The sequence below is a fragment of the Meriones unguiculatus genome, chromosome 8 (assembly GCF_030254825.1).
Source record: "Meriones unguiculatus strain TT.TT164.6M chromosome 8, Bangor_MerUng_6.1, whole genome shotgun sequence".
Taxonomy (NCBI): domain Eukaryota; kingdom Metazoa; phylum Chordata; class Mammalia; order Rodentia; family Muridae; genus Meriones; species Meriones unguiculatus.
Window position 1 is genome coordinate 71,924,225 of NC_083356.1, and position 27,997 is coordinate 71,952,221.

The 27,997-nt window shown below is 46.3% G+C and overlaps 1 protein-coding gene across 2 annotated transcripts in view; it reads left to right on the forward strand.

Annotated features, from left to right (window-relative positions):
* Positions 1-978: 978 nt before the first annotated feature.
* Positions 979-27,997, forward strand: part of Med27 (mediator complex subunit 27) — a 171,387-nt gene continuing 144,368 nt past the window's right edge. Inside the window, exons 1-2 of one of the 2 annotated variants that reach the window (XM_021643077.2) lie at positions 979-1,220; positions 3,734-3,878. In XM_021643077.2, the coding sequence (XP_021498752.1) occupies positions 1,018-1,220; positions 3,734-3,878 (348 nt within the window). In that variant the 5' untranslated portion in view covers positions 979-1,017. Of the gene's footprint in view, positions 1,225-3,733; positions 3,879-27,997 lie in introns of both variants that reach the window. The other variant, XM_060389787.1, reaches the window with a different exon arrangement.

A 27,997-nucleotide genomic window follows, 5' to 3' on the forward strand; every position in this document is an offset into this window, starting at 1 on the left:
ACATTAGATCTAGAAAAACATAAATTTCTCCTAAATTACATACAGAAACCTTAACTTGCAAGGACTTAACACAGAACAAACAGGAACTTATTCTTTAAGTATTGCAAGGATTTAACACATAAACAGGTATTTATTCTTTAACTACAAACAGAAACTTTAGCCTGCACAGGACAAACAGGAACTTATTAACTGCAAACAGAACCCTTAACCTGCAACATAATTTTTTTGCTGTTTTGGTCTCACATTAGTTTGCAAGGTATATTTGTTCCTGTTTTGGTCTCATAGTATGTGGACACCTGACTTCTTTCACACTTGAGTATTGTGAATGATGTTGCTATGAATATGGAAGCACAAACATGTCATTTAGACCCTATTTTCAATTCTTTTGGGCATATGCCATTATTATTATTATTATTATTATTATTATTATTATTATCATTACTTTACTTTTTTGGACATAGGGTTTCACGTAGGCCAACTCTTGTTTTCTCCTTCCTATTAAGTTTCTTAGAGAAAACGGCTTTGAAACTGTGTAGAATATCTTGTTGTTGTTTTTTTTAACATCAATTGATTCATATCAGAATCAGTTATTCTGGCTGCCAAGTGGAAGTTTACTAGTATCAGTCCGTCTTCATTTATGTGTTGACATTTTACTTTACTTAAGAGAGTTCTTCTTTATTTGTGAATAAAGACTCATTTTATTTATGTACTCTGGGGACATCTTATTGTTCTGAGGAACACTTTCCTATGTGACTGTCCAAGTTTTTGGGATACGCGGTGAACTTCTGTTTCTTCTTTGTCATTCACCATCAAGCAAAAGGCGAGGGCAACCTGACTTCTCCCGGTAAGAGATCACACTCCCTGGCCAACCCTCTCATTTTGTCAGACTGGCGCTGTTTTCTAAGGTGTACGAAACCGCTCTCTGCAAACTACACATCCCCGAAGTCTCCCATGACGACGTCATCAGAAAGCGCCGCGCGCCGCTCAGGCTGCGGGCTCCCGAAAGCCGGCTGCAACATGGCGGATGTGCTGAGCGTTGGGGTGAACCTGGAGGCCTTTTCGCAGGCCATCAGTGCCATCCAGGCGCTACGCTCCAGCGTGAGTAGAGTGTTCGACTGCCTTAAGGATGGCATGCGCAACAAGGAGACACTGGAGGGCCGCGAGAAGGCCTTCATCGCGCACTTCCAGGACAACCTGCACTCGGTTAACCGGGACCTCAAGTAGGTACTGGCTGAAGGGATCGGGTCGAGGCCCCTCCTGGCACCTATCCCGCCGGTATCCCACGCCAGTCTTCCCAGTCATGGGCCACGCTCCTTTGTCCTCAGTCCGCTGTCACTTTCGTTCGTCCCCGGGTCCCTGCTAGCCCCTCAGGGACACCTTGTCCCCCGTCCCATTACCTAGTATTCGTTCTGTTGGCCATTTAGTCCAGATTGAACTTCTATGGGCGTCGGTCCCGTTGTAGTGTTCGTTTTCTGACGAGATGGCTGTTCTCAGGAACTTCCATTTCGCTGATCTTACCAAGTTTCTTACCTTGAGCTCCATCACATTTGGCCAGACTACCGTTTAAACGCTGTCCCAGGGCCAATTGCGTACCTCTCGATCCGATTAGCTCCAATTCCCGTCCTCACAGCCTAAAATTCATCAGTTCCACCTCACAGCACTCTCAGACACTACCTCCACTACCTTTGGCTTCTTTCCATTCCTCTCCAAAGCCACCTGCTCAGCATTGCACTTCACCATCCATTTGTTCAGCTCTTTCTCAATAAAGACTTAATCTCACGTCTGTTAACTAGGCTAGCCTATTCTCAACATTTTTTTTTTTTTTTTTTTTTTTTTTTAGGAGGAAGGATTTGTTTAGGTTCACAGTTTCAGAGGACTCAGTCCACTACAATGGGAAAGACATATACATTATGTCTTAACATAATGTATAAGCTTAACACTTAATAATTTCTTAATATGTGGTCCTAGGGATTACATATTTGTCTTTTATTCTTATAAGACTCCTTCTTTGACTTCATTAGTGTGCTAAAAATTAGCTGAGAGGACGTTTATCAGATGCCTGGTAAGTAGAGAGCACTTTGCTTTTTGAGACATGGTTTCTCTGCCTAACAGCCTTGGCTGTCCTGGAACTCTAAATTTGTAGACCAGGATGACTCAGAGATGCCCCTGCCCTTGCCTCATGAGTGCTGGGATTAAAGGCATGCACCACCACACCCAGCTTAGTAGACACTTCTTGTTTGCCTGAGTTTGTATTCTCTTCCTCTCTTAGAAGGTTAGCTTTAAGGACCTTGGCCTTTTAGTTCTGAAAATGACCTTAATAGGAACAGCATTTGGTGAGCTGGTCCTTAGAATGTCTGGACAGGTTAGGGTTCCTTTCTTCCATCTCATTTTTCTCCACAGTTCCAGTGCAGGGCCTTGCATGTGTCAGACAAGTTCTTCGCTACTGGGCTAATCCCCCATAACGCCTTGCACCTCTCAATTTGGTCCAGTAGGAAGGAGGAGGAGGTGGTAGTGACATAATGTAATAATGTGTGTCTTTCCCAGTTTCCACACTCCTCCTTAAATTACACATGTGTACAGTTTTGGTGTCAGCTTGAGGGTGACATGCTTCCCCGACTTCCATTGAGCCCACCCTGGCTTTTTTTTTTTTTTTTTCCTCCCAAGATAGGATTTCTCTGTGTAACATTGTCTGTCCTGGAACTCTCTTTGTAGACCAGGATGGCCTCAAACTCACAGAGATCCACCTGCTGCTGTCTCCTGAGTGCTGCTGGGATTACAGGAGTGTGCTACCATGCCCAATTCTACGTTGGCTTTCTAATGGGATGCTATAGCCCTTTTTTACTTTAGAAACTTAAGCAGTGTTAATACTCCGTTGACTTACTATATGTATAGTAGTGCCAAGAAGAAGGTGATTGAGGATTCCAGATTGAATGCAGCATGGGAGTGGTTCAAAGAGTCTTGTTGGCAGCTGGGGACTGGCTCCTCAGAATCTGCTCTTGGAGTGTGTTGGCTCACTTTCCCAAGCTTCTCTCCAGTTTTCCTGCTAGACTGACTTGTATTTGTTTGACACAGCCCCCTCTATAGTGTCTTCCCTTTCCATTTTGTTTATTTTATTTCTTTTTTTGTTTTGCTAAGCTTTGCCATCTGTGAAGCACAAATCTATCCCAATGTGAAATGATAAATAATCATGATTTATTCAGGTATTTGTCGCTCTGCCAAATGGAGTGATCTGCACGTGGGTCCGAAAATCCTGAATGAGAGGCAGTGTTAGAGCACACTGCAAGATTTCAGGCGTCTCCTGCTGTGGATGAATCCGAGTTGTTAAAGCCTAATTTTTATAAAACGAGTGGTGTCTTTGTGCCCTTAGATTTGTTTTCCCTCTGGAATGGCATGAGACAGCTATATTGTTCTGTTTTGTTTGTCTCACTTTGTAGCCCTGGTTGGCCTAGAATTCTCTATTTGGACCAGGGTGGCCTCAAATTCAGACTGATCCACTTACATGTTCCTCCTCAATGCTGGCATTAAAGGCATGGGCCACCGTGACTGGTTTTGACAAGTATGTTTGAAATTACAACTCCCACTTAGGCATTTTCTTCTTTGCCCCTAGTCTTTTTTTACCTTTCTGAAATTCTTCTTAAGAGACTCTGATGGCGTCAGAAGCCTTGAGCAGCGTGCTTGGCTTTGATAGAGTAAAGTGGACTCAGGTTTATGTAGCTTCTCTCTTTACTTTTAGTGAACTGGAACGCCTGAGCAACTTGGTAGGCAAGCCGTCCGAGAACCACCCTCTTCACAACAGCGGCCTGTTAAGCCTGGATCCCGTGCAGGACAAAACTCCACTCTACAGCCAACTTCTGCAAGCATACAAATGGTCCAACAAGGTAAGGGGGCTGCAAATGGATCGGATGGAGCAAAGCACAGTGTTTCTCCCAGAAATGTAGAGCGCAAGAGCAAGGTTTTTTTCTTTTTCTTTTTTCTTTTTTTCATCTGCATGGGCTATAGAGTTGAAATTTTAGGGTTCCTGTTAGTGATATGGAATTCTAGATCAGATATACTTAGCCTGGAGATTGGGTGTGGAGATGAGCTTATAGAGCCCTAGGTGTTGCATACAGTGTGCTGTGGTGTGTGTAGTTATGCCTGAGAAACGTACATCTCCTAGCTTCCCTTAGATTACCAGGAGGTTCTGACTCCTCAGGTTTAAAGGCTGGGGATGGAAAGGTTTGGCATGCCCATTGTTTATGGTCTTGTATTGTATTTTCTGTCATGGTGGAAGAATATCTGGAGAGTGCTATGGATTAGATAATACTTCACTTTCTCCTAAACCTATGTGCTACAGAGTATGACTTTTGTGGTGTCAGTGAGTGGGCGGGTCCATGGTGTAGCCCTCAGGAAAGCTGAAAAAGGAGAACTGAGCAATAGTTTGACAGGAACCATTGGGATTATAAACCTGGAAGCAGTTTGTTTACCTAAGAGTTCATTTTGTCTGTCTGCTGTGTGTTGTATGTTTTCCTGCTGATGGGAAACTGACTCATGCTGTAGAAGCCCATGTTGTCAGCCTTTCTCAGTAGCTCCTGAGGCCTGTACTTGATTGTGACCTGCCATGCTCCTCCAGATCCACCCTGTCCTTTACTTCTTGGGTCTTGGTGGCAGATGAGCTGTGATCATTTTTCTGGTGTGTGATTATTTTTTCTTTGAATTTCTGTGGTGGGCTTATTTTAGTATTCTTTGTTTTGAAGTGAGTTGGAGATTCAGAAAGACGGTTGTCACTGGGGACTAAAAGGACTTGGATCTGAATAAATTGATTTGGCCTTTAAGACCTTCCCCCAAACTCTGTGGTGCCAGGTGTAGAAATCCATCCTGGAGTTAGAGTTGGTCAATACAACGGTCAGGGAGCTCCTTAGTTTGAGGGTCAGTGTGTGTATACTGTATCTGTCACTCAGGTCTTCTCAGGGCTTGCTTGCTTTTGCTCTGAGACTCTCCTGGTGGGAGAAAGCATAGCCTAAGAATTGCAGGTTTGTGCATCCTTATGCCTAGAACCCTCTCAGTGACTGTGTCAGGCCCTGTGTGGTAGGTGTTCTTGGAGAGGTGGATCCTATTAACCACCTCTCCAAGAGGTTCTCAGTTTTCACAAATGAGAAGTCCTGTTGCTGTGTCACATGGGTAGAGAAGCCTGAGTGGTGAGAGCTTTTTAGTAGAAAGCTTAGGCTGGGTGACAGGGACTGTTCAGGAAATGACTGGCCTTACACTGAAGTGATGGCAGTTTACATTTGAACAAAGCTGCTTTCATAATTTAAGGAAATCAGATTGTTTGGCTATGGAAACAAGAGTCCCTCGCTCTTGCCTTTGTCCCAAGGAGGGAAAGAAATTGTATTAAGGAAAATGAATATGTGTCCTCAGAGATGCTACAGGTTAAAATATTCACGGAAGTGTATCAGTGTTGGGGAACTTTGGAAATTTTAGGCATGCCCGTGACATGTGATGGCGTGCTTCTAAAGCCATAGTGTTCTCTTACCAGTCACCTGTGTCCCCAGCAGAAGAATTCAGCCTCCTGTGTTAGAGACAGGCAGATTGAAGCCCAATGAACTGATCTTGTCATAGTTCCTAGCTGTACTACAGTTTGAGGGTTGGTGTATGTGTGTTTTTGTTTTTGTTTTTCTTCTGAAACTTGATGGTCCAGTTTTGCTTAAGTTTTCAACTTTAGAAAACATTTCTGCCCTTTGGCCACATCTTAGGAATTCATGTGGTATTTTGTCCATACTCTCTCTCTCTTTAACTCATTTAGTCTGCAGGCATTTCCATGGTTTATCAAAAGGCAGGGGGAGACTAATACATGGTATGTAGGTCTACAGACATTTGCTATTTCCAGGTAGACATTACTAATCAGCTGTTGCATTCTTTCCTGCTAAGGCTGTTTGTGGATTGGCTCTGTATCGTATAAATGTTCTATGGCAAGGCAGCTCCCGCCAGGCACTTCAGAGGAGGGCTGCAGGAGCCCTTATCTCTGTAGCAGCACTTGACGTCTAGTGTGGCTGTTACTTATTTCTGCCACACTGTGCTCAGGGAGAGACTTAGGATCGTGAGATCCATAAAACCAGAAAGAGAAGACAAAAGCCAGGGTGAGGGTACTTAGGCACATTTCTTCAATAAACTCAAGAAATAGCCTCGAGGAAGAAGCCAGTATTCTCATTTCCAGCTGTTGACATGCAAGAGGCCAATCATTAATTATGTGTCTTTCTTGCTTCAGTAAATGAAAAGAGATTTTAATTGCTAAAAGATTCACCATTCATCATTTTATCCAAGGAATTTAAACAGTGTGCTCAGTAATGTGTGATGGGGAGTTGGGTATCTTGCACATGTCAGCTTTCTGTGCCCATGCTGAGAGTGGAAGGACACGGGGAAAGACTTTGACACCACCCATTATGTGGAGGACTTTGTGCTGTTGGCCATAGAAAGGTCTCATGCGTGTCTAATGACTACTTATTTTCTTTGGGGGAGTTTTCCTAATTTTTGTAAAGTCAGTTGGAGTATTAATTACATGGTAGTTGGCATAATTGTTAGAATAACACATTCAAAGATTAACCTAATGAAATGGTGTCAAATTGCTGTGAGCAGCACTTTCCCTATGCTGATTCGGGGAAAGAGCTGAGCTCCTGACTCTGATGCACCTATAGAATAATTGTTCTGCAAAAGGGTGACAAGATCTCTCGATTTGGGCAGAAAATAATTGGCATCAACGCTGTCCCTGCTGTAAAGTAGTCAGTGTAGACTTTTTGTCACTTGTTATGCTCAGACATGAGAGAGACTGAACTTATCCTGAAGGTCCCTTTCTGAGGATTCCGGCCTCCTGTCACCAGGCTTTTAATTTCAGGCATTGATAGTTTTCACTTGTTTGTGGCAAAGAGCTGGTTTATGTAAAGCCCTCTGTGGTCTCAGTGGGAGTTTGATCTCAGTATCTCCTGTGCCTGAGTTAGGAGGTTCACAGATGCTGAAGTCCCTCACCTAAAATGATGCTGTATTTGCATATAACTAAATAAATCGCCTTCTCCTGTGTGTGTGTGTGTGTGTGTGTGTGTGTGTGTGTGTATGGACACAAACTTGTGGCAGAGGCTGACCCTGGGAGTCTTCTGTAGTTGCTCTCCATCTTGGTTTTGAGTTGGGGTCTCTCACTGATTCTACAGCTTGGATCTGTTGTTTTGGTAGAACACTAACCTGAGGCAGCATAGGGCAGGAAAGGCTTTATTCTGGTTACCACTGTAGTCACCACCATCATTGAGGAAAGCTGGGACAGAATTTGAAGGTAGGCCTGTTTACTGTTCCACACAGCAGTAGCTCTAACCAAGGAACTCACTTCATGGCCAGTTGAAGTACAGCAGGAACCATGGAGGATGTTGCTGACTGGCTGCCTCCCAGCCCGGCTTGTACTCAGCTGGCTAGTACTCAGGACCGTCCACCTAGGGCTTGTACCACCCATAGTACACCAGGCCTTCCTATGCAACAGTTTCTGCAAGCATTAAAGGCCAACAAGGAAACAAACCAAGAAGAAAAACTTGGTTTAGCTTGACTTAGTCGGTGCTGGTTCAAACGTCTAGAGAGTCTAACAGTAGAGTAGTGTGTTGTAAGCATATTTAAACACAGTACAATTTGAAAAAGTTTCCTGCTATAATACAATCCCTGGGGTACTAGGAAGTGTAATTACATCTAAATTCAACTCATAGTATATGTGACCATGAAGATGGTTCTATAGCTTAAGGACCTGGTGGGGTCTCAGGCTTTGGTCTGGTCTGGCTCTACAGATTGCAAAGGTCACTAGGTCATTAGCAACATCCACTCTCAGCCTTCTGGGTAGAAAACAGGTAGTTATTTCCTCCTTTGAGGAGCCAACCATGAATGATTGACATTCCTGGTTTCCCTGCTGATCTCTGGGTGCAAAGACCTTTGTGCTCCCAATACTCCTACATCAATTAACAATCAAGACAGTCCCCTATGGACCTACCCATAAAACAGTTTGGTCTGGGAATTTGTCTCTTGACACTCCATTCAAGATGACTCTAAGCTGTGCCAGTTGACTCTTACGTTAACTAAGACACACACGGTCCAAACAGATCCTTGTGCTTGCATGGCAAATACTCTACTGACTGAGCCATCTTCCCACACTACCTAGCAATAATTCCTTGCCACCAGGCCTGGCCCTGACCATTTTCTGTGCATATCTGACACATGTTTATGGGCACAAGTTTGCATAGGTGATGAAGGGAAAGAAGTTACTTAAGAATTTGTCACTGTGGGATCTGGTACTGTTCTGGGAAAGGTGCCAGGTGCCATTCTCACAGGTGCTTTCTCCCCCCTGGTGCTCATAGTGCCTACTCTCCCACATCGAACATGCTGGCAGAGTGGGCTGACTGCTAGTGACTACTCTTGTCAGCCTCAGCCCTGACTACTCCCCTTTCCTCGGAGGCATGACTAAAAGACTGAAGAGTAACACCACCAAAGAGGAAGCCCCGACGGCAAAGCAGCCTGCTGGCACTCCTCTGCTCTGAGGCTTGGAATTCAGATGCTGCGTGCTCTCTGGATGTAGGTACTAGAGTCAGGCTGCCTGGGTTCTGATCCAGCTATCTACCCAGTGCCTTGGCTGAGTGAGGAACATCTTCCCTACTGGGGGTGCCCTGACTGAAATGAGGCTAGGACTACAGTTTGTATCCTAGCGTTGGTGAAGTAGAGATGTCTGTAGAATGTCTCTCTTGACTGTCGGTGCTAATGTAGCTCAGCAATTGATTGTCATCTTCATCTGCCAAAATAAAAATAAAAGCTGTCTGTAGCTAACTGACCATAGTAAGTGTTGAGGGAACAGTGGCTGTGTTGAACACATGGTAGTGTTTGCAGGCATGTACAGCTGTGGTGTGTACTTGCAACATTGCTGTGTACTTACGGGTGTCAGCTCCAGGTTCGAGCTCCTGGGCTCCCATCACATCCCAATACCTGGGGGCGTGAGACTAACCTTCCTGGTTTTCTCTTTAACTCACTAAGTTGGGCATATTTCAGAGAGGTGACTAGGAAGCCTGAGCATAAAGTAGGGCTGTTGGTACCACATTCACAAACAGGATGAGGAGAGACTCCCAGATGCTCTGACCTCCCTGTGCTTGCTTCTACTCTGTCACCAGGCCTCCCACCTTTGACACTGGTATTGTCTCTGGAAGTTCTTCAAAGTGCCTGAGCAAGGATAGCAAGCCCTCACACATGAGTGCACGTTAGTGTGAGGGTCAGTTCTTTCCCTGTAAAACCTGGGTTGTGGGGTAAGGGATTTCTAGTTTGGCAAAGGATTGGGAATTGTAAAACATGCCAGCAAGGAGAGTTTCCTTAGAAGCAGCCACAGGGAGGAATGGGGCAGCCACAGAGGAGAGCCTAGTCAAGTAGACTTGAGTGTTCAAACCATAGAGGATTCCTCTCACCTGGAGGTTCAGGAAGATGTCTGTCTTAGAATTTAGAGTTGTGACTGCTTCCAGGGTCCTCTGCTGCAGGAGATGCCCTGCGCCCACCTATTGCTTTAGGAACAGGTTTGAACACCAAGGCTGATTTGGAAGGAAGCATTTGGATTATGCCCAGTTTGTCACTGGCAATCATGACCTGCTGAGTTGTGTGTCCCCTAGGCAGCTGCTGGTTCAGAGCTGTCACCAGGGTAAGAGTAGCCCATCTGCGGTGGCTGCTGGGAGCAGTCACACGGCTTTTCTGCCATCTAATACTGATAGTCTTTCCTTGGCTGACTGAACGTTGGGCTAGATATACTCCGAGGGTCTTTTCTGCTTTTCTTGAAAAGGTCCAGTGGTGTTATTGATGCGTGCTTGTGGGTAGGTAAGAAAAGCCTCCTGGAGACTGGAGAGGATCTCTCGTGCTCTTTTCTTGTTCGGGAAGCTTCTAAAGCACTGAGCTGCCGTCCATGCTCCAAGCATCTGACTGTGGCAAGGCAGCAAGGCAGAGCAAGGCAATGCTTGAGGGCTCAGTGGAAAATTACTTCATGAAGCTTTTTCTGTGCCTTGGCTCTCTCAATGCCTGTATAAATGCTAATGAGAGTCAGGTGATACCCCATAATGTAAATAGTTTCTTGCCCAAGGGTTCAGGCCAGTCTGCATCTGAATGTTCTGATTAGTTGTAGTTTGTGAAAATGGTCACCTTATTGTTGCTGGGATCACTCTTGTGACTTCTGGTTTCTGGGACTCAGCTGGTCTCTCTGTGGCTAGCTATAGCCTTGTCACAGGCCTGGGGCTTTCTTCCACTTACCCTGCCCCGCACCTTTATTTCTGCAGTACTGGGGATGGAACCTGGGATATTACACATGCTGTGCAAGCACTCTGGCCTGAGCTGCACCCCTAGCTCTGCTAGCCTTTTCTGGACTGATTAGGTGTGTATGGCTTACATGTAGGTCCAGAACCTTTTGTAGATTATAACTAGAGACTCAAAAGGGCATATTCCTTTCCATACCTGTCCTGCCATTTTTCCTAAGCCATGCTACAGTGGATGGGAAGAAAGGATATCATTGTATACACAGAGAGTTGGGGCCATCTCATGTTATCTTGTCTCTTCCTGATGGGCAGGCTGGAGAACGGCCACGAGATCGGTGCTGCTTCTCATCGCTCTCTGTGGGCCACCCGCTCATCAGCTCACCACACCTACCTGTCCCCAGCCTAGATGTCTCCTGAGATCCCTCCTGTTTATCTCAGTGCTCACAAGAAAGGCACTTGTCCTCGGCACCTGTAAATCTCACAGACAAGCCATCCAGGTGCAAAGTCTTGCTCCAGTGGCAGCCCTGCTCCTCATGGTCGCCAGGCCCTGTGTCACCTATGACTGCTGGCCGAGCCTTCACAAGTGTCCCTCGTGAAAACAAGTACAGCCCCTTACTGGTGTGCAGAGCATTCCAGCAGCAGTGGCATGAAGCTCAGTCTGTTACCCAGTTTCTGTGAAATGGCACTGGCAGTCCTGCCTGTTAGAGTTGCTGTGGTGGTGGCTTGTGGTGTGTCTGCTTTCATCTGTGGTCTCCAGGTGGGCCTGTCGGTGTGGCTCGGCACACACTACTTCTCCAACGCTCTCCTCAGTCCTTCCTGTCTTCTCCCCCTCCTGCAGAAGCAAACAAAAGGTTTTATTATGGGCCATTTCAAATAGACACAGAAATAAGAATTACTTAATTCTTGCCATAGTTAGCTTCAGTTGACAAGTTGACATACCTGGAAGGGAAAAGGGAACTTTAATTGAAAATTGCCTTCATCAGATTGGGCTGTGGGCATGTCTGTAGAGCTATTTTTCCCCTTGTTTTTGTATTAATAATTGATGTAGGAGTGCTTAGCTCACTGTGGGTGGTATCATTCCTAGGCAGGTAGGCTTGGGCTATGTATGAAAGATAGTTGAACCTGGGCATGGTGGCTCATACCTTTAATCCTGGCACTTGGAAGGTAGAGGCAGGTAGATCTCTGTGTTTGAGGTCACAAACAAACAAACAAACAACAACAACAAAAACCAAAACAAGTTCCAGGACAGCCAGGGTGACATTGAGAAACTCTGTCTTGAAAAAAACAGAAAGGTAGTTGAGCAGGCCAGAGGGAGCAAGCCAGGAAGCAGCCTTTCTTTATGATTCTGCTTCAAGCTTCTGCCTTGAGTTCTTGCCCTGCTTCCCTAGATGATGGGATAAACCCTTTCTTCTCCACAGTGCTTTTAGTTGGTGTTTTAGCACAGCAGCAAAAAAGCAAACTAGAATATTCTGTATACCTAATCTGATATTTCAGAACAGTTCTCAGTCCTGTTTCAGTCATCCCTCCCTCAGTGCTCTTTTTGGTGAAGAGGTAGGGCCTTTGCCTTCTGAGCACGTGTACTATCCCCCAGCAGGACTGGAGCGTTTTAAAACAAGACCAGACACAGTGTCCTTTAGTGTGTACATTCTTCAGCGTCCAGCTCTGGTTTCCTGCTCGTCTGCTCCTCTTTGCCAATTTGATCTTATAAAATGAATTGCAGTCTCCCAGGGGCCTCTGCACATGGTCTTTCACCATCTCATCTCTTCCTGTGGAAAGTCTTAGTCACTTATGGCTCATCTTGCTATTCTTTCTCTGAAAGCCTGCTGTGAATCCAGTTAGATGTCCCCCTTTTGTCCCTTTTATCCCACCTGCTTGCCCCACGAGACAAAGCCTGGTTCTGCTGTGGGCAGTTCCTGAAGCCAGTAGGGCCTTAGTGTGCTTTCTAACAGTGGACACAAGACTATCTCCAAGAATGGTTCTCATCTCTGTCCAGTCTGCTGTGTAGATGTCCAGTGTCTCCACCTCAGGGTAGGGCTCACAGTGGCATTTCAAAGCAGTTACTGCTGCTGGCTTCCCTCTCTGTGTGTTTGAACCAAGTCCTCTCTCCCCTTTAGACTGTGTCTTTCCCTCACCTTGACCTTTTGTGGATTTCCTTGTGCTCATTAGAGAAGGACTGGGAGGAGGAGTAGATGTGGGAGCAAGCCCTTCTTCACCTCTCTCACGGCCATCCCCTGCTCCCCTGGGCTTCTGGAGGCTGGGGTTAGGATTCTGCCAGGTTAGGGAGGTAAAACACGTCTGTGTTGCCTCCTGCGTGCTGCATTGTTCTTTGGCTCTGGAACTTACACTGGGCCTTACTTCCAGTGTGGCAGTTCCCTGCTGCAGTCACTCATTTGTTTGGGAGGCGCTGGTCACTGCAGTTCCCGAGGCTTGGGGAGGCTTACTGCTGGGGTCATTTCCTGCTGGCCAGTGCTGGGCTGGGCTTCTTGCTGACTTGGCAGTGAGTGGAACGTCCTGATCTCTTGGCCTTTTTCTGCCAAACCATAACGTCTGTTGTCTCCCCCCCGTCCTTAAACTTGGTTGTGTAGCCAGTTGTTCCAGCTCTGTGAACTGGAGGTGCTTTCTTGGATGTCCAGCATTGTTTGTTGCCCTCTAAGGAAGCTGGAGCCATGTCTGTGTTGTGCTGCCCACCAGCCCTCTGCCTGTGGTGCTTTGGCTTTGTGTGTGCACCCTTCCCTCCTGTCCCATAAAGGCCAAGCAGAGAAAGTCTTATCTGTCGTCCCTTGGCCTTCATGTGGCTGCACTGAGCACACTGTATCAAGGGCTATCCAGTTGTGCTCCCTTTTCTCCAGGCTTGGAACTGTGGAGCCCCGTTGTGTACCTGGCATCTGATAGACACTCGGGAACTGGAGCCTGCTGTGTTCTCAAGAAAATTCAGGGGCTGTTCCTCCTCAGCTGAGCGTGAGACCTCAAGGGCCCAGCAGTTGGGTAGGTCATCGTATTTCATTTTACAGAGAGTAACTTGTCCCTGGCCATGTAGCTGTTCCTTAGTGAGGCTGGCAGGGAATATTTTTGACACTTGCAAGAGCTGAGTTGTTTCTCCGCTGCTGAGGCCCTTTTCCTGTTTGTAAGGTGGGAGCAATGGTCCAGATACATGACAATGCTTAGGGAATTATCAGTGACAGTTGTGATTCTTTGACAGCCAGTCACAGGCCCAGCCCAGGCTTGGGCGTAGCCAGGATTGCCTTGACTGTCATGGGCAGAACAGCCACAGGCCCCTCTTCACTAGAGAGGCAGCAGCCCTCTCTTGCAGTGAGCTTTGGACACATTAGGTTGAGGGTCTTAGTAAGTTAGTGATCTTCATGTTGGGACTCATGGAAGAGGACAGAACAGTCCAGTGCCTCAGCTAACCTCCCAACATGAAAAGGGGGCACCGGTGAATGGCTGTGCCCAGAAGTGCACAGCCATTGTGCACTTGTCTTCCTTTTCAACAAGAATCAGAGTATTCTGAGGTGATGAACTGCCAGGCCCTCTTCTCTCCATTCATGCCTGCCTGTGTGTTCTAGGTTAGAGAGTGACATTGTGTTATTTGCTGTTTTCAGTCAGTAGGCTTCTCAGGAATTGGTCATCTGTCAGCGGTTGCCACGCCCAACTACCTGGAATGTTCTGCACTCAGCGCTCTCCAATGCCTGTTTACTGTTAGAATCAGTATGCTGAGAGCATGTAGGCTTGCCTGTGTTCTAAGTGTCTGTGTGAGAAAGTGGCTGCACTTGTAAGGTAGTGAGTCATAATTATTTCCTAATTGAAGGCAGAACTCTCTTTGCTAGGACTTAGCCAACCTGCCCATTGCAGACGGATTGAGCACTACGATGTGGGTATCTGCTGTGTGGGCACTGCTCTCAACATGGTGAATGGAGGCGATAAATACCCAACCTGGGGCTCTGCTGTCTAACCTAGCAAAGGGCTGTGCCCACAGCCCCTGGTTTTAACCATGATTTTGGCCCCACTGCGAGTCTCTCTTTACACCTTTGACTTGGCATACTGTTCCCTATTGTCACAGAGGGATGTAACTTATAGAGGAAAGCTGAACAGTGTTTGAACACAAAGGCGGTTTTGTCTTGCTGTCTGGGTATCTTACATAGTGGCTTGTTCTTACAGCTCACTGCATTTTAATTCTCCCTCTGCATAATATAGTCGCAGCTCTCTGGTGCTGTCCGTTGTACTGGCTTAATTGGTCCTTGGCAAAGTTTGCCCTTACCCTGTTCCAGACCAAAGCAGTGCTTGTTTTAAGGAGTTCTCATTGATTTCAAGAGAGCACTAAATGTCTTACGTCTGTGTCCAGAGGGAGACATAGTCACACGATTAACTTTAGCATGCTGTTATGGTTGCTTTTCATCTCTGTGACCAAGCACCTGAGAAAGACAACTTAAGGGTGAGTTTACTCGGTGATCAGTTTGGGTATAATCACCATGGTGAAGAGGGCAGCAGCATGGTGAGGGGGCTGCTCACATCGCAGCTGCAGTCGAGGAAGCCGGGAGAGGTGGAGGTGAGCGCTGGATCCCAGCCTGTGGGGTGGTACCCCACATTCCGAGTGGGTCTCTGGAAAAGCCCTCACAGATACTAGTGAGTCAACACCTGGTCAGGTTGACAGTGAGGGTAAACCAGCACACATACCAGCTTTTTTGCACCGTAAGCCTTAAACCTGGGCGAGTTGTTCTGTTTTTATCTTAACTTCCCACATTTTCATGACATGGGCTGGTGGCACCATAGCAGACAGTGCTATACACTTTTCCATCCCTGTACATAGCTCCAAGTCTGCATGGGAGGCCTTCCAAGAGCCTAGTGAAACTGAGTTATAGTGGAATGCCCGCCCCACCCTAAGGAAGTGCTTGCCGCGCCCATGACTACTTTTCTTGTACTGGGAGGTGGTGCAGCCAGACTAGTGTGGAGTCTGGTTCTTTGGTAAATTCATGGGCAGGAGATCTGTTTCTTTGTAGTAGATCTGAGAAACTTCAGCTTATGCTTTTTTTTTTTTCTCTCTCTCTTTCCTTGTTAACCCAAGAGCTTTTGCCGTGAAGCCTTTACAGCTTTGGCATGTCTGAATTACCAGCATCACTGATCTTATGTTTTGTTCTGTTATTAAGTAATAGTACAACAGTCACCAAGATGGCTGCTAAGTTGTTCATGGGCATATACATTGCCCATATATATACATATACATTTAGGACACTGGGTCAGAGGGATGCTTTCCATCCTGAGTGGAGTGGCCAAGATTTTACCAGTTGTGTATTAAGTATGTTTCTATTGCTGTAACAAAACACCATGACCTAGGCAACTTCTGAAAGAAAGCATTTAATTTGACTTACGGTTTTAGGGGGGTTAAAGTCAATGATGGCAGAAACACCTGACAGCTTACATCTTGATCTGCAAGCAGGAAGCAGAGACAGCAAACTGGGAATGGTGGGAGTCTTTGAGGCCTCATAGCCTACCTCCAGTGACACCTCCTTTAACAAGGCTATACCTCCTAATTCTCCTCAGATAGTTCCACCTGCTGGGAACCAAGCACTCAAACATGAGCTTATGGGGCCCTTCTCATTCACACCACCACAACCATTTTACTGAGAATAGCAAGTACCTTAAATCTTAGGACGTATTTATTTCTGGAATTTTCTATTTAATGTTTCCAGCTACTGCTGATTGTGGATAACTGAGACTATGGAAAGCCAAGCTGTAGTTGTGGGATGACTGTATTTTCATCTGAGTCTATTTGGATCTCCTTCAGATGCTGGGAGTCCTGAAGAGTAGTTTTACTCATGTGTACATTGGCCTTCGGTCCCATTTCCAAAACCCCACCTAGGGTCTCCATTTGCCTAACTGCCCACTTGGCTCTCCATCCAGTCATCTAGTCATGGGGGGTTTGTTTGCCTCATTGTTTGTGTTGTATGTGCGTGTGCACTGTGTTTGTGTTCTTGTTATGTGGACATGTGTGCCCCTGTGTGGAGCCAGAGGACAACCTTGGGTGTTGCTTTTCACACTGTCTACTTTTTTTGGGCAGGTTGTCCCACTGGCTGGCCAGTAAGCTCCTCTCCAGCATCCTCTCCAGCACTGGGATTACAAGCACGTGCCACCGGTCCTGGTGTTTACAATATGAATTCTAGGCATGAAACATAGGTTATCATGCTTGCAAAGCAAACACTCTGCCCGGACTTCCCATCTAAATTTCATTTTGTAATTCATCCTGTTTTCCTGAATTGAATGTATCAATTCAAGCCAGTATGTCATCCATAACTTCAGTGATGGGCCGGAATCACCTGTGCTTTCAGAGAAGCTGGACTTTCAGAGTTTCCAGTGAACAGGAAGCAGTTAGGTGACCATCAAAAGATTTTGTGTGATGAGGGTGGGGGGCATTTTCCTGTACTGGGGTAATTTCACTGTCTTCAGACACAGAGGAGGTCTGAAAACACTTCTTTTGAAGGAGGGAATGCACTTAGCACTGGATAGGCACATTGTAGACGCTTAGCAGAGCTCAGTTTTCTTATGCTGCCCTGAGTTCCTTTCCCTGTGCTACATTCCTTAGGTGACCCTCAGTTACTTTTCTATTGCTGTGATAAAATACCATGACCAAGACAATTTATAGGAGGGAGGATTTATTTGGGGCTTTCAGAGGGCGATAGTCCAGGGTGGTGGTGTGAAGTCATGGCAGCAGGTAGCTAGAGCAGCAGCTGAGAGCTTGCATCTAGAATTGCAAAATGGAAACAGAGACAGCTAATTTAGAATGGCCCACCTAAAGCCTGTTGTCACGACATACTTGTAGCAAGGCCACATCTCCTAACCCTCCTCTAGCAGCCAGCAGCTGGGTAACAGGTATTAAAATGCCTGGGATTTATGGGGAACATCTCAATTCAAGCCACCACAGTGGGGTAACAAAATTTAAAAAGAAAAAAAAAAAGCAACCTAAAAAGCCAACAGTGGGTTGTGGCAGTCACCACTTTGCCTCTTGCTTAAATAGAGCAGCTGTGTTGATTCTAATTGTTTGGGTGCACTCAGACATCGAGGCTGTATTGTGTTTTCACATCCTCAGACAGAATAAGCACATTATCCTGCTGGCGGTTCACAGGGATCCTTGGCCACAGCATTGTGCTCAGTCACCTCTGCTGCTGAAGCTGGAATGTAGTAATTTCCTAGCTAGCTGTCTTGTGGGAGATGTTGCCTTTCCTGTTATGACCTCTCCAAGCAGAGGAGCATCTTTCTCAGCCACTTAACTGTAGTAGGCATGTCTTGCTTTCCAGGAACAGTGTCAAAGCCTTGGGTGTGTCTCTGGGAGGCAGAAGCTTCTCTGGTATGCCTCCCCTTCGGTTTGGTCCTAGAGGAACATTGACAGTACTTGCAGTTTGCTGTGGCCTGCCGGGTGCTTCCCAGAGAGCCTCAGATAGCACAGGAAACATTTGCTGCCATGAGCAAGCCTTTGCCACTTACCAGCAATTGTACCAGCCTCGCTGATTTTCCTGGCTGCTTCCACACAGCACCAGAATGGTCTTTCAGAACACTAGTTTGGTCCTGCAGCTCTGCCAAGATTGGCTAAGGACTTCTTGTGCTCTGACAGTCCTGGGCTGGCTCCACAGTGCCCCAGCTTGGCACCCAGCAACCCTGAGGTCCCCATAAGCTCCTTGATGTCCCATGCTCTGCCTCACTGGACTCCACCTTCTTTTTTGCTTGACTCATGTTTCCTCTTGTGTGTTTGTTTAGAGTTATACACTGGGAGAGTTCTGACCCCATAAGCTGGGATGAGATACCTCTCCATGAGCTTCTGTCACCGGCTCTTTCTGTCATTATGACCTGACTCAGTTGAGCTCTAGGTACCGGACCAGGACCATGCCATCCTGTTCATACTTGTATATCTCGTATCTGCCAAGGTTCATCAGAAGAAAACAAACCAACAAAGACAACTCAGCTAAGAAAGTGGCATTATCATACCAACAGTTTTTGAGAGATGGAGATGGGGAGCATAGGTGGGTCCCCATTTGCTGGTGGGTTGGGTTCTCTAATGCAGCTGTAGGAGATCTGTCTTTGGTTTTGTATTCTACTCAGGGTGAGGCTTGCTGAAGGAGAATGCATATTAAGTTTTTTTTTTAAAAAAAAACTAGTTTGGGGATGGAAACAGAAGGCCAATTGTCTTGATTATTTTTGAGGCAGATAGGAAAAGGACAGGATAAAGTGAAAGTTAGAGAAACACCTCCTGGCACTATGCAGCTGGGAAGTATGGGACTGCTCATCATCTTTTCCAACCTGGGAGACGTGTCCACATGGGACTAAAGCATTGGCCTCGGGCCCAGGCTACCTGGGTTCACACATCTTCACTGGTTTGTGACCTTGGACAACTTCCTATCTGCTGGTGTATAAACTGGAGCTCAGGACAGTCTCCACCTTAGGGTTGTTTTGAGCCCAGAGCTTATGATTAAGTTAGGGTCGCAGGAGAGTAGTTGACTTGCCAGGAGCTGGTAGTAGGCGTGTATATCACCGTGTACAGTGATCAGCTTAATTATCAGACTGTTCAAACCACAACAGTGTAACTTACAGCTGTGACAGACCAGGCCTAGGGGATAGCTTAGTCAATAAAGGGTTTGCATTCCAGGCGTGAAGACCTCAATTAGATTTCCCCAGAACTCTATTTAAAAAAAAAAAAAAAAAGGCAAGCATGGGTGCATCCATGTAATCTCAGTGATGGGGAGGCAGAAACAGGAGGATTCCTGAGGCTTGCTGCCAAGCCAGCCTGGTCTGCTTGGTGGGGCTCAGGTTAGTGAGAGATCCCATCTTAAAACAAACAAGGTGAATGGTACCTGAGGAATGACATCCTGAATTGTCCTTTGGCCTTCATAGGCACTCCCCCCCCCATGACAAATCAATTTAATTTGCAAACTACTATCAGCATAACCATAAAAAGAAAAATCTTACACCCCAAATCTGTAGGTGTAGACACGGTTCCTGTTCTATCAATGCATCCCATTAGGTTCCAACTGGGCTGCTAAGACCCCGCTACAGCCAAGGGCAGGAACAACAGATTTGCACTACAGTCAGATAACCTGGTGTTTTTGGTGCCCTGACTTCCTCTCTCTATTACACAACTGTTTCCAAAATTGAGGCTCATCCCATGTCCCTCAAGTTTCACTCAGGCTCCTTTGCATCCACCAATTGCTTTTCCTCTAAAACACTCCTTAATACTACAGGAATGGCTGTCATTTAGTTGATGGACATGACCACAGTATCAAGAGCTGTCAGGAAAGGTGACACTTCAGGACACTTCTTCAGGGGAAAAAAGAAGGAGTTCTTCAAAATGCTGATAGTGGAATCTTGAGCATTACATGATTGGCAGGGTGTATGATGCTCAGGAGGCCCTGAGTGAAGGCTCTGTAGAAGCTGAAAGCGTGTCCCAAAGGCTCCACAGAGGCATGGGCCTCTGGGGATGGGCCAGTACCCCCAGGGTGTGCAGTGACTTTCTCCATGTGTCCTCCTGGCTGAAAGTAGTGCAGTTCTCCTTCTTGAGCTGAAAGTAGTGCAGTCTGGCCTCATGGCAGGGACCTGACCGCTCCTCATCCATGCATACACTTATACCAATCAAGTCTTGTCAAAAATAAGTGGAAATCAACGTTTTAACTACTTCTGTTAATGTTTTTCTACCTTGAAAATGGACTTCCTGTCCAGTTCCTCAGGCTGCCTGGCAAGGCCATCAAGTTCAACCCTGGACCTGGGCAGGCTGTGTGGCCTTGAGTGTCAGTTTCCACTGCTTTAAGTCAGGCCATCGAGGCTCTTATTGGGTGTCGTGATGATTCCAGGGGCTGATGGGGGTAAAGAATGATTGTGCTAGCTCCTAGCAGCTAAGGAGTTGTGTTCCTGAATGGCCTGTAACAGTGCTGACCTGTTTTACCTACAGCAGGAGGAAGGAGTTGGAAGTTATGTGTTCTGGGAACAATATGCAGCACATAGGTGCCCGGGCTGGGTTAGGCAAAGTATGTTAATGGCTGCCTTCCCAAGGATTGATTTCCACCCGTCATGTGCAAATGGCTGTGGGTGTGCAGGCTGTAATGGATCTTGTGTTTAAGGCTTCCGTTGTTGCGGCTCAGTAGAGCCCTCCCTGGGCCCGCCCCTCAGATTGCCTCTGAGGTTTCAGAGGTACTGCATCTCTCCAAACCATCAGCTGTCAGCGCTGATTTGGTGACTGAGACACAGCCTCAGAACCATTGGCAGATTGGCCTTAGGAGATGCTGGGCACTGGAGCTTGCTAGCACAATTTGTACTTTGATTAATTTATTTAATCTATCTTGTATCAACCTGCAAGGATAATTATGCACAAATTACTGTTTAAACTGGAAGCATGTCTTCCTTCCTGAGCCCCATGCTGGTCCACAGCTCTTCACTGAAGTCTTTGCGAGGAGAATGTTTCCTAGTCTCTTGTCCTGACATAACAGACTGTCCGAAGTAAGTACTCTAGTTTCAGTTAAAAGCTTTTGGGAGAGGCAGAGCGCTGGTTTGGATTCTGATCTCGTTTGTCACATATCACTGGCAGAGAACTGGCCCTTTTATCTTTGCCTGTGAGTTCAATTCCATTTTCTCTCAGCAGTAAGATTTTGTAGCTGGCTGCTGCTGCTGCTTCAGTCTTTGAGCCAAGTGGGATTTTCAGAATGGGGCTAGAGCAGGTTCCTAAGTTCTTTGTGGGCATGGAGAGGGGTTGTGAGTAGCACTCTTGTGTGTGTGTGTGTGTGTGTGTACACATGTGTATCACACTCACAAAGTTGTTTTTGTTTTACTGACTGTTATTGCTGATTCTACGTTAAGGCAGACTGTTCTTTTCTGTGCTGCTGTGAAACTACCAGAGAAAGCAATACACTGTCAGATAATTCTCAGACCCCATGATGGTGGGAGACCTTGCAATGTCAGGCTTTGGGAATAGTGAATTATGACGTGTTGATGATGGGGATGACTATATAGTCTTAGCTTTCCAAGAAGTTGCACTGAAGCTGTGAAGCTGTAGATATTTTTGCTGTTCTTCAATGACCTTCATGTGAACTCCCAGATTACAGCAAAAAAGAGCAATGAGCCTTGCTTTGGTGAAGTAGGGAAGTAGGGAGAGGAGACCAGTGTCGCCCCCCCACCCCCACTTGAGAACATGGAAAAGATGGGTAGTGCTTGCTACCGTGTTTTCATATGTGACTGAAATGAACACATTCAGTGTGTTTGGTTTAGTGGAAGGTTTTTTTTCTTTTTAACATTTCTGTGCAAGACTTTCAATTTGGGCTGGAGAGATGGCTCAGAGGTTAAGAGCACTGGTTGCTCTTCTAGAGGTCCTGAGTTCAATTCCCAGCAACCACATGGTGGCTCACAACCATGTATAATGGGATTTGGTGCCCTCTCTGGCACCAGGTGTACATGCAGGTGTACATGCAGACAGAACACTGTATACATAATAATTAAATCTTTTAAAAAGGAGAGTTTCAATTCCTGATGTTAATAAATATTGTTGGGACTCGAGAGATGACTCAGCAATCAAGAGCACTTGCTTCTATCCAGAGGATCCAAGTTCAGTGCTCAGCACTCATATCAAGAGGCTCACAGCAGCCTCTAACTCCAGCCTGATTCCTGACTCCATCTGACTGCTTCCTCTTCTGGCTTCTATGTTCGCCCCCCCCCCCCCCCCACACACACACAGGAAAAGCTTGTCATTACTGCTTTTTCAACCGAGGGCACATTTTACTAAGGCAGTTCTCCATTGCCATGAAGGAGGCTCTGAGAAAAGGGAGGAGGGGACAGTTTGAGGCTCTGAGAAGCTTGAGAAGTCTATTGTCTTGGGACCACCTGCTGGAAAAGCCCTGGCTTAATTTGCCGGTCACTTGCTGATTTCATTTCTAGGAAATGCAGTCCAGCCTTCTCATTGGCTTAGATTTATCCAAGCATAAATAAGGATGAGGACCCATCTAAGTTACTCCTGGTTATTTCGGCAGGAGGAAGCTGGCTACAGGTGTAAGAGAATGCTTGAACACCATACAGAGTGTGTGGGTGTGATCTGTGCCAACTGTGGTCCCTGCTGGAGGCTCGCCAGCGCTTTCATACCTTTGCTTGTGGTAACCCCATATGCAAGCTTTCAGGGAAGTAAGGGCTCACAGTTGGGTCAGTTTCCCACTCTTGTGTCTTACCTCTGCTCCCTAGGGACTTAGGACTCAAGGCCTTGGGGCATGGCAGTCCCTGTTGGTTTGCCAGATGAGGATGCAGAGGAGGGTCAGGGAAGGCAAAGACCTTCCTTGCTTAAAACCAGCACTTGGATGGAGGCCTGGACTGTGTGCACCTGCCCTCATCTGCCCTGGATAGGCACCAGCCCTCTAACCCTGTTTGACTGCATTGGCTGAGGATTGCATCAGGAATGCAGCCTGAGGCTCACTTGTACCTGTGTCTAGGTTCTTTTGGTAAAGGTTACATTTATTGGGTGTTTATGGAACTGAAGGGTAGGTCATGTAGTGCCTTCTAGTGATAACTCCTATGTGGGTCTTGGCCTCATGGTCCCATGTCCCTGCTTCATTGTATCTTTATTGGGTTTCCTTCCTTCCTTCCTTCCTTCCTTCCTTCCTTCCTTCCTTCCTTCCTTCCTTCCTTCCTTCCTTCCCTATATAGAGCACTTTTAATTTCTCATTCCCCAATGCACAGTTATTTCAATATAGTTATATTATAAAATTATTCTTTTTATCTTTAATGTATCTAGAGCATTAACAGTATATATGCACACATGTTCATCTATAACAGTGGAACATGGTGGCCGTATGCTTCTGAGGTCACACCGCTTCAGCTTAGTTGAGCATTATGGGTGAGTGAAGGATCTTTTGATTCTATTGTTAAAGAGAGGATTGGTGGTCATCTGACCCAGTGCTCTCATTTTCTGTTGGAACAGGAGATTGGCTGTAACATAATTATTAGCCAGGTGCTAACCTTTTGTTTTAGCACTCTAATCTTCCATTTTCCTGTTAGCACAGCACTAGCTGGGGATCTGTGCAGAGGCAGAAAGATTTATCTTTGCATCTTACTTGAGCAGTGTCTGTTAGAGATGGAATAACGAGGTGTGAAAAATGCCGGCACTTGTCCTCCCTAATGAGGTTACCTTATCAAAGGCATGAAGTAAACAATATGCTCTCATTATTGTGGTGGGAACCTGAGGAAATGCTGTCAGTTATATCTGAGAGGAGAGTACAGATTTGGAGCACAACACAGACATGATGATCAAGCACAAAGACTCGAATGTTAGGCTCAGTCTCTGGTTTTGCCGTTATCTTCCTAGATGTCCTGGTCCATGTGACTTCCTCTCTTTCTGCTTCTTTATCTGAAAAATGGGGCTAACCACCTTGCTGCTTCACAGAATTGTTGGGGGCACTTGGAACATAGGAAGTGCTCAGTGAACAGCTGCTATTCTCAGCACCATCATTCAGCATGAGTGGGCTGTGCTGGGGTTTGACTAACAGGTTTTGCATTGTCTGTAGATTTAATGGCCTTAGCCGCTGTGTTGGCCGAGGGGTTGGTAGTGGGCGTCTTCTCTGTGCTGATATTAGTCCAAATGGCGTTCCCCTTCCTAATGCTCTGTCTTGGAAGCGGCTTATCAGTGCTTTAGTGAGTCTGAGGCATCTTAATAGCAGATTTCATTTGTGGTTGGCAGTATGAGTTGACCCACATCTAAATCCTTCTTGATCTAATCGTCTCTGCTATCCTGTTTGATCTTGTAAATATTAATTTAGTCTGTTTGTACATGTGGTTTTCAATGGTCCCAAGGTTAATTACTGTATTTTGTTTATAAAGTGCTCACAGGAGGCTGGGCATATTGTGGAGGACTTAGGAAAACTCTATCGCCACTTAGGTCTATAGACTGGCGGTAAAACCCGATGAGCGCTGAAGTGAAAAGAATTCCCAGTTCTTGAAGCTTGGTGGATGATTCCTGCTCTGGTCTTTTGTCTTAAGGAAAATGTGGGTAGGTCTGAGGAGATGGTGCAGTGAGTAATATGCTTGGCTTTAAACATGAGAACCTGAGTTCATATCCCCAGTGTCTGTATAAACTGCTTGTGTTTGTGTCGCCAGCACCAGTTAGTGGAGACAGCATGATCTCAGGGACTTTCTGGCCAACCAGTCTAGCCAGTATGATGAGCCTTGGGCCAAGTGAGTGATGCTGCCTAAAAACCAAGGTGGAGAAGTAATTGAGGAAGACATCTTGACATCAGCCTCTGGCCTCTACATGCCTACATGGTGAGCACAGTCTGCAGATAGACACACATGGGGTTTACACACACACACACACACACACACACACACACACACACACACTATATTGTTGTGGATGTAAACATGTTTTTGTTTTGATCCCAGGTGTAGGATATGGGACTGATTCAGGTTGTCCACAGCAGCAAAGTATTTACCTGGTGCAGGCTTGAGGGCTCTGGAGAGGGAATAGATGTCAGAGCTCAGGGAGGGATGGTGGACTCGAAAGAAAAAGGCTGCTGTTTCCCCCTGCTGCTCCTGGTTGCTGTTCTTGCAGTTTGATGAGAAGAAATTGGAGATATCATGAAGATTGGACTTGCCTCAAAGAGCCCAACAGCCCTAACCAGCAGGAAGTACCCTAAGAGAACCACGCCCTCTGTCCCCACTACCCTACCCAGTATTGGGTGTTGGAAGGGATAGGGGTGGAGCAGGGAGAAAAAGGGATTAAAAATGTAAATAAAATTGTTTAAAAAACCACGCCTACATTGTGTGTGTGTGTGTGTGTGTGTGTGTGTGTGTGTGTAGGCATATATGTTTTGCATTTCTTCTCATTCCTTGGCAGAAATGTTTCCTAAGAATGCTTGGGGAGCCCTGACATGGTAATTTGGGCCATTGTGCACAGAGCTGCTTGCTGGACTCTGGGGAACCAGGCCTTGTCATAAGCACTTCCAGTACAGTGAGAGGAATGCAGGTCCAGTGGTGCAGGGCTGAACGTTAGAGGAAGGGCCTTGTCGGGGAGATAATGCTGTGAAGAAGACAACAGAGGGGCTGGCCTCCCTAGCTTGTTTGTATTTGATGGGCAATGTGTAAGGGTAGGGGAGAAGATGGGACAATATTCTAGGTGGGGAGGACATTTTGAGCAAAGATTTATATTCCCCAGTTAGATTCCTAAATAGTCTAAGACATTACATTCATGTGCTCCCTTCTTGATTTTTTGCCATATATCTTTATTTTTGATTACTTGATATCTTTTAAAATTAAATTTTTTGTGTGTATTTGTTTTAAAAAGGAAATATTGTTATGTATTAATTACATAAACATTTGTATGTGTATTTGCTAATAGATTATGTATATATAATAAAGTGACAAGCAGTGTTCCTGGGCATCACCCAGGAGCTGTCTGGCCGACCCCTGCTATGCATCACATACTTTGGCCAACTGTGTATTCAGCTAATGAGACTTGCCTATTTTTCCTTGAGGGAGAAGAGTCTATGAGGCAGAGCAGTGAGGGGCAGGAACACAGCCTCGGAGCTACAAGCCTGCCTCTGGATCTAGGCCATTGGGTCTGTAGCTTGCTTCTGCTGTTTACTAGCTCTGTGATTCAGGTTTGTTGTTTGATGTCTCTGTCCCTGTGTTTCCCCGTGTAAAATGTAGTATCTCCCAGATTGAAATATAGGGAGAACTGAGGGAGGCTTGATAAGGCAGGCCCTTATTAGAGCTCCCCCCTGGCCTTTGGAGGTAAGCATTTCCCTCATGATGCCTTGCTATCTCTTCTGGAATACTCATTCCGTTCTGTGGAACTTATCCTAAAGAAAGCAGCGTCTTTACACCCAGCTCCCTTCTTTGGTTCTCTTCATAGCCATGCCATCTGATAGGTAGGTTGCTGAGCACACCAGCACAGCTGAATGAGAGATGCATGCACAGGAAGAGTGGGGTGACCCCCCTGGAATGTGGGAGCAGCTGCTGTACCTGTACTTGCCAGGGCTTCATTGTGGGTTCATTTTCCCTGTGTGTGAGTGTGTGTGTGTACCTTTGAGATGTGACTCCCGCAAAGGCTTATTCAGATTTATCCTGAGAGTCTAGACTTCAAACATATATACCACATTGCTACCAAATTGTGCAATTAATCCTCTGAAGTGGATCCAACATGGTGCCTCTTAGACATGTGTGTCCTGTGAGCTCTTGAAATGTGGCCATTGCTACCAGGGAGCTAAAAATTCAATTTCACGTAAGTAGCCATATGTAGGTTGTAACCACCGAGTTAGAGAACATAGGTCTGGAGACTGGAAGGACTGCTGGGCCATATACACAAGTACCAACCTCCCCTTTAACCTAACTATACATCTTCCCACAGTCCTCTTTCCCACCCCGGAGCTGGGAATCAAACCCAAGGAAGGTCCTTTCTGTGAGCTCTGTGTACAGCCTCCACAGCTTGGATGGGAGCAGAGGGTAACACAGGCTTTTGGAAAGCTGTCATGGTGAGATAGAGAAGAAAGCAGCCCCTCCCATGGAGGAGTCCAGGACTCCTCCGCAGCATGGTTCAGTTCTAGAACAAAGCATGCTGTGCTTGAGTTAATCCTTCCAGAGGGCCACTTGCCAGCCACCTGTGCTTTTCTCCTTTCTTTCCCACTCCGCACAGCTTACCAAGATGCAGATGAGTAGTGGGTGTGTTATTAGGGATAACCTTGAATCTGATCTAATTTATTAGTAAATCATTGACAAGCTTGTGTTATCGGGAACATGTTACTTGCGAAGGGCCTCATAATTGATTACAAAAGCCACCGTGCTTTGACACTTTTGCTGCAAAGATTGATGACAGCATCTGCAGCACCTGTTGTGTGTGCATAGGGTGGGGAAGTGTGTGTGTGTGTGTGTGTGTGTATGTGTGTGTGTGTGTTGAGCTGGTGAAATACAGCTTCAGGCCATCACCCAGGCATTATATTCACCCTTTATGCCCAGGTACCAACTCAGTGCTCATGTTGCCATAGGAGGAGTGAAAACCAAAGGTTTGGTATCCTGAAGCTCTTTTCAGCTGGGGGAGACAACGCTGCAGAACCAACATTAAACAGTGATGAACGTACAAAAAGGATGTAAGCTGAAAGTAGAGAGACTGGGTAGGGTATTTAGATGGGCTGGGTCTAGGCCTAGTGGGGAGGAGCTGTGTGGGGACAGCAAACAGCAAGACTCTGCCTTAGGAGTCTTCTGAAGCCTTTTTACTAGGTTTATAGCTGTTGGTGTCTTTCTTTTAGAAAAGATGCATTATGTATCCATTTTATACCTGCCCTACTGTCCTTGTCCATGTCAATGTAATAGGCCCTGACCTTGTATTGCACAGAGCGGCTTTGCTCATTGGGCATTTTCAGCCAAACCCAGGTGGCTAGTTGTAACTGGTGGCCGTCCTTCTTCCTGCCTGTTCCTCAGTGGTAATTCCACTGGTGCCGTCCTCCTTCCTGTCTGTTCCTCAGTGGTAATCCTACTGGTGGTGCCCTCTGAGCAGAGCACTCTCACTGTCCCATCTGCCTGACATGCCACACAGAGCCTCCAGGCCAGATGTTCTCAGATCTGCCCAGGGACCACAGTTTTCATTTTGCTAGTGTCCTTTGCCTATACCATGCCTTTTAGATTCAAAAACACCCTTTCCCTTGCTCCTTTCCTGATCCTTCCACCCTTGAAGGTGCTCTTACCTTTGCTTCTTCTTGGACAGATTCTTAGGCCAACTATTTGCGGTA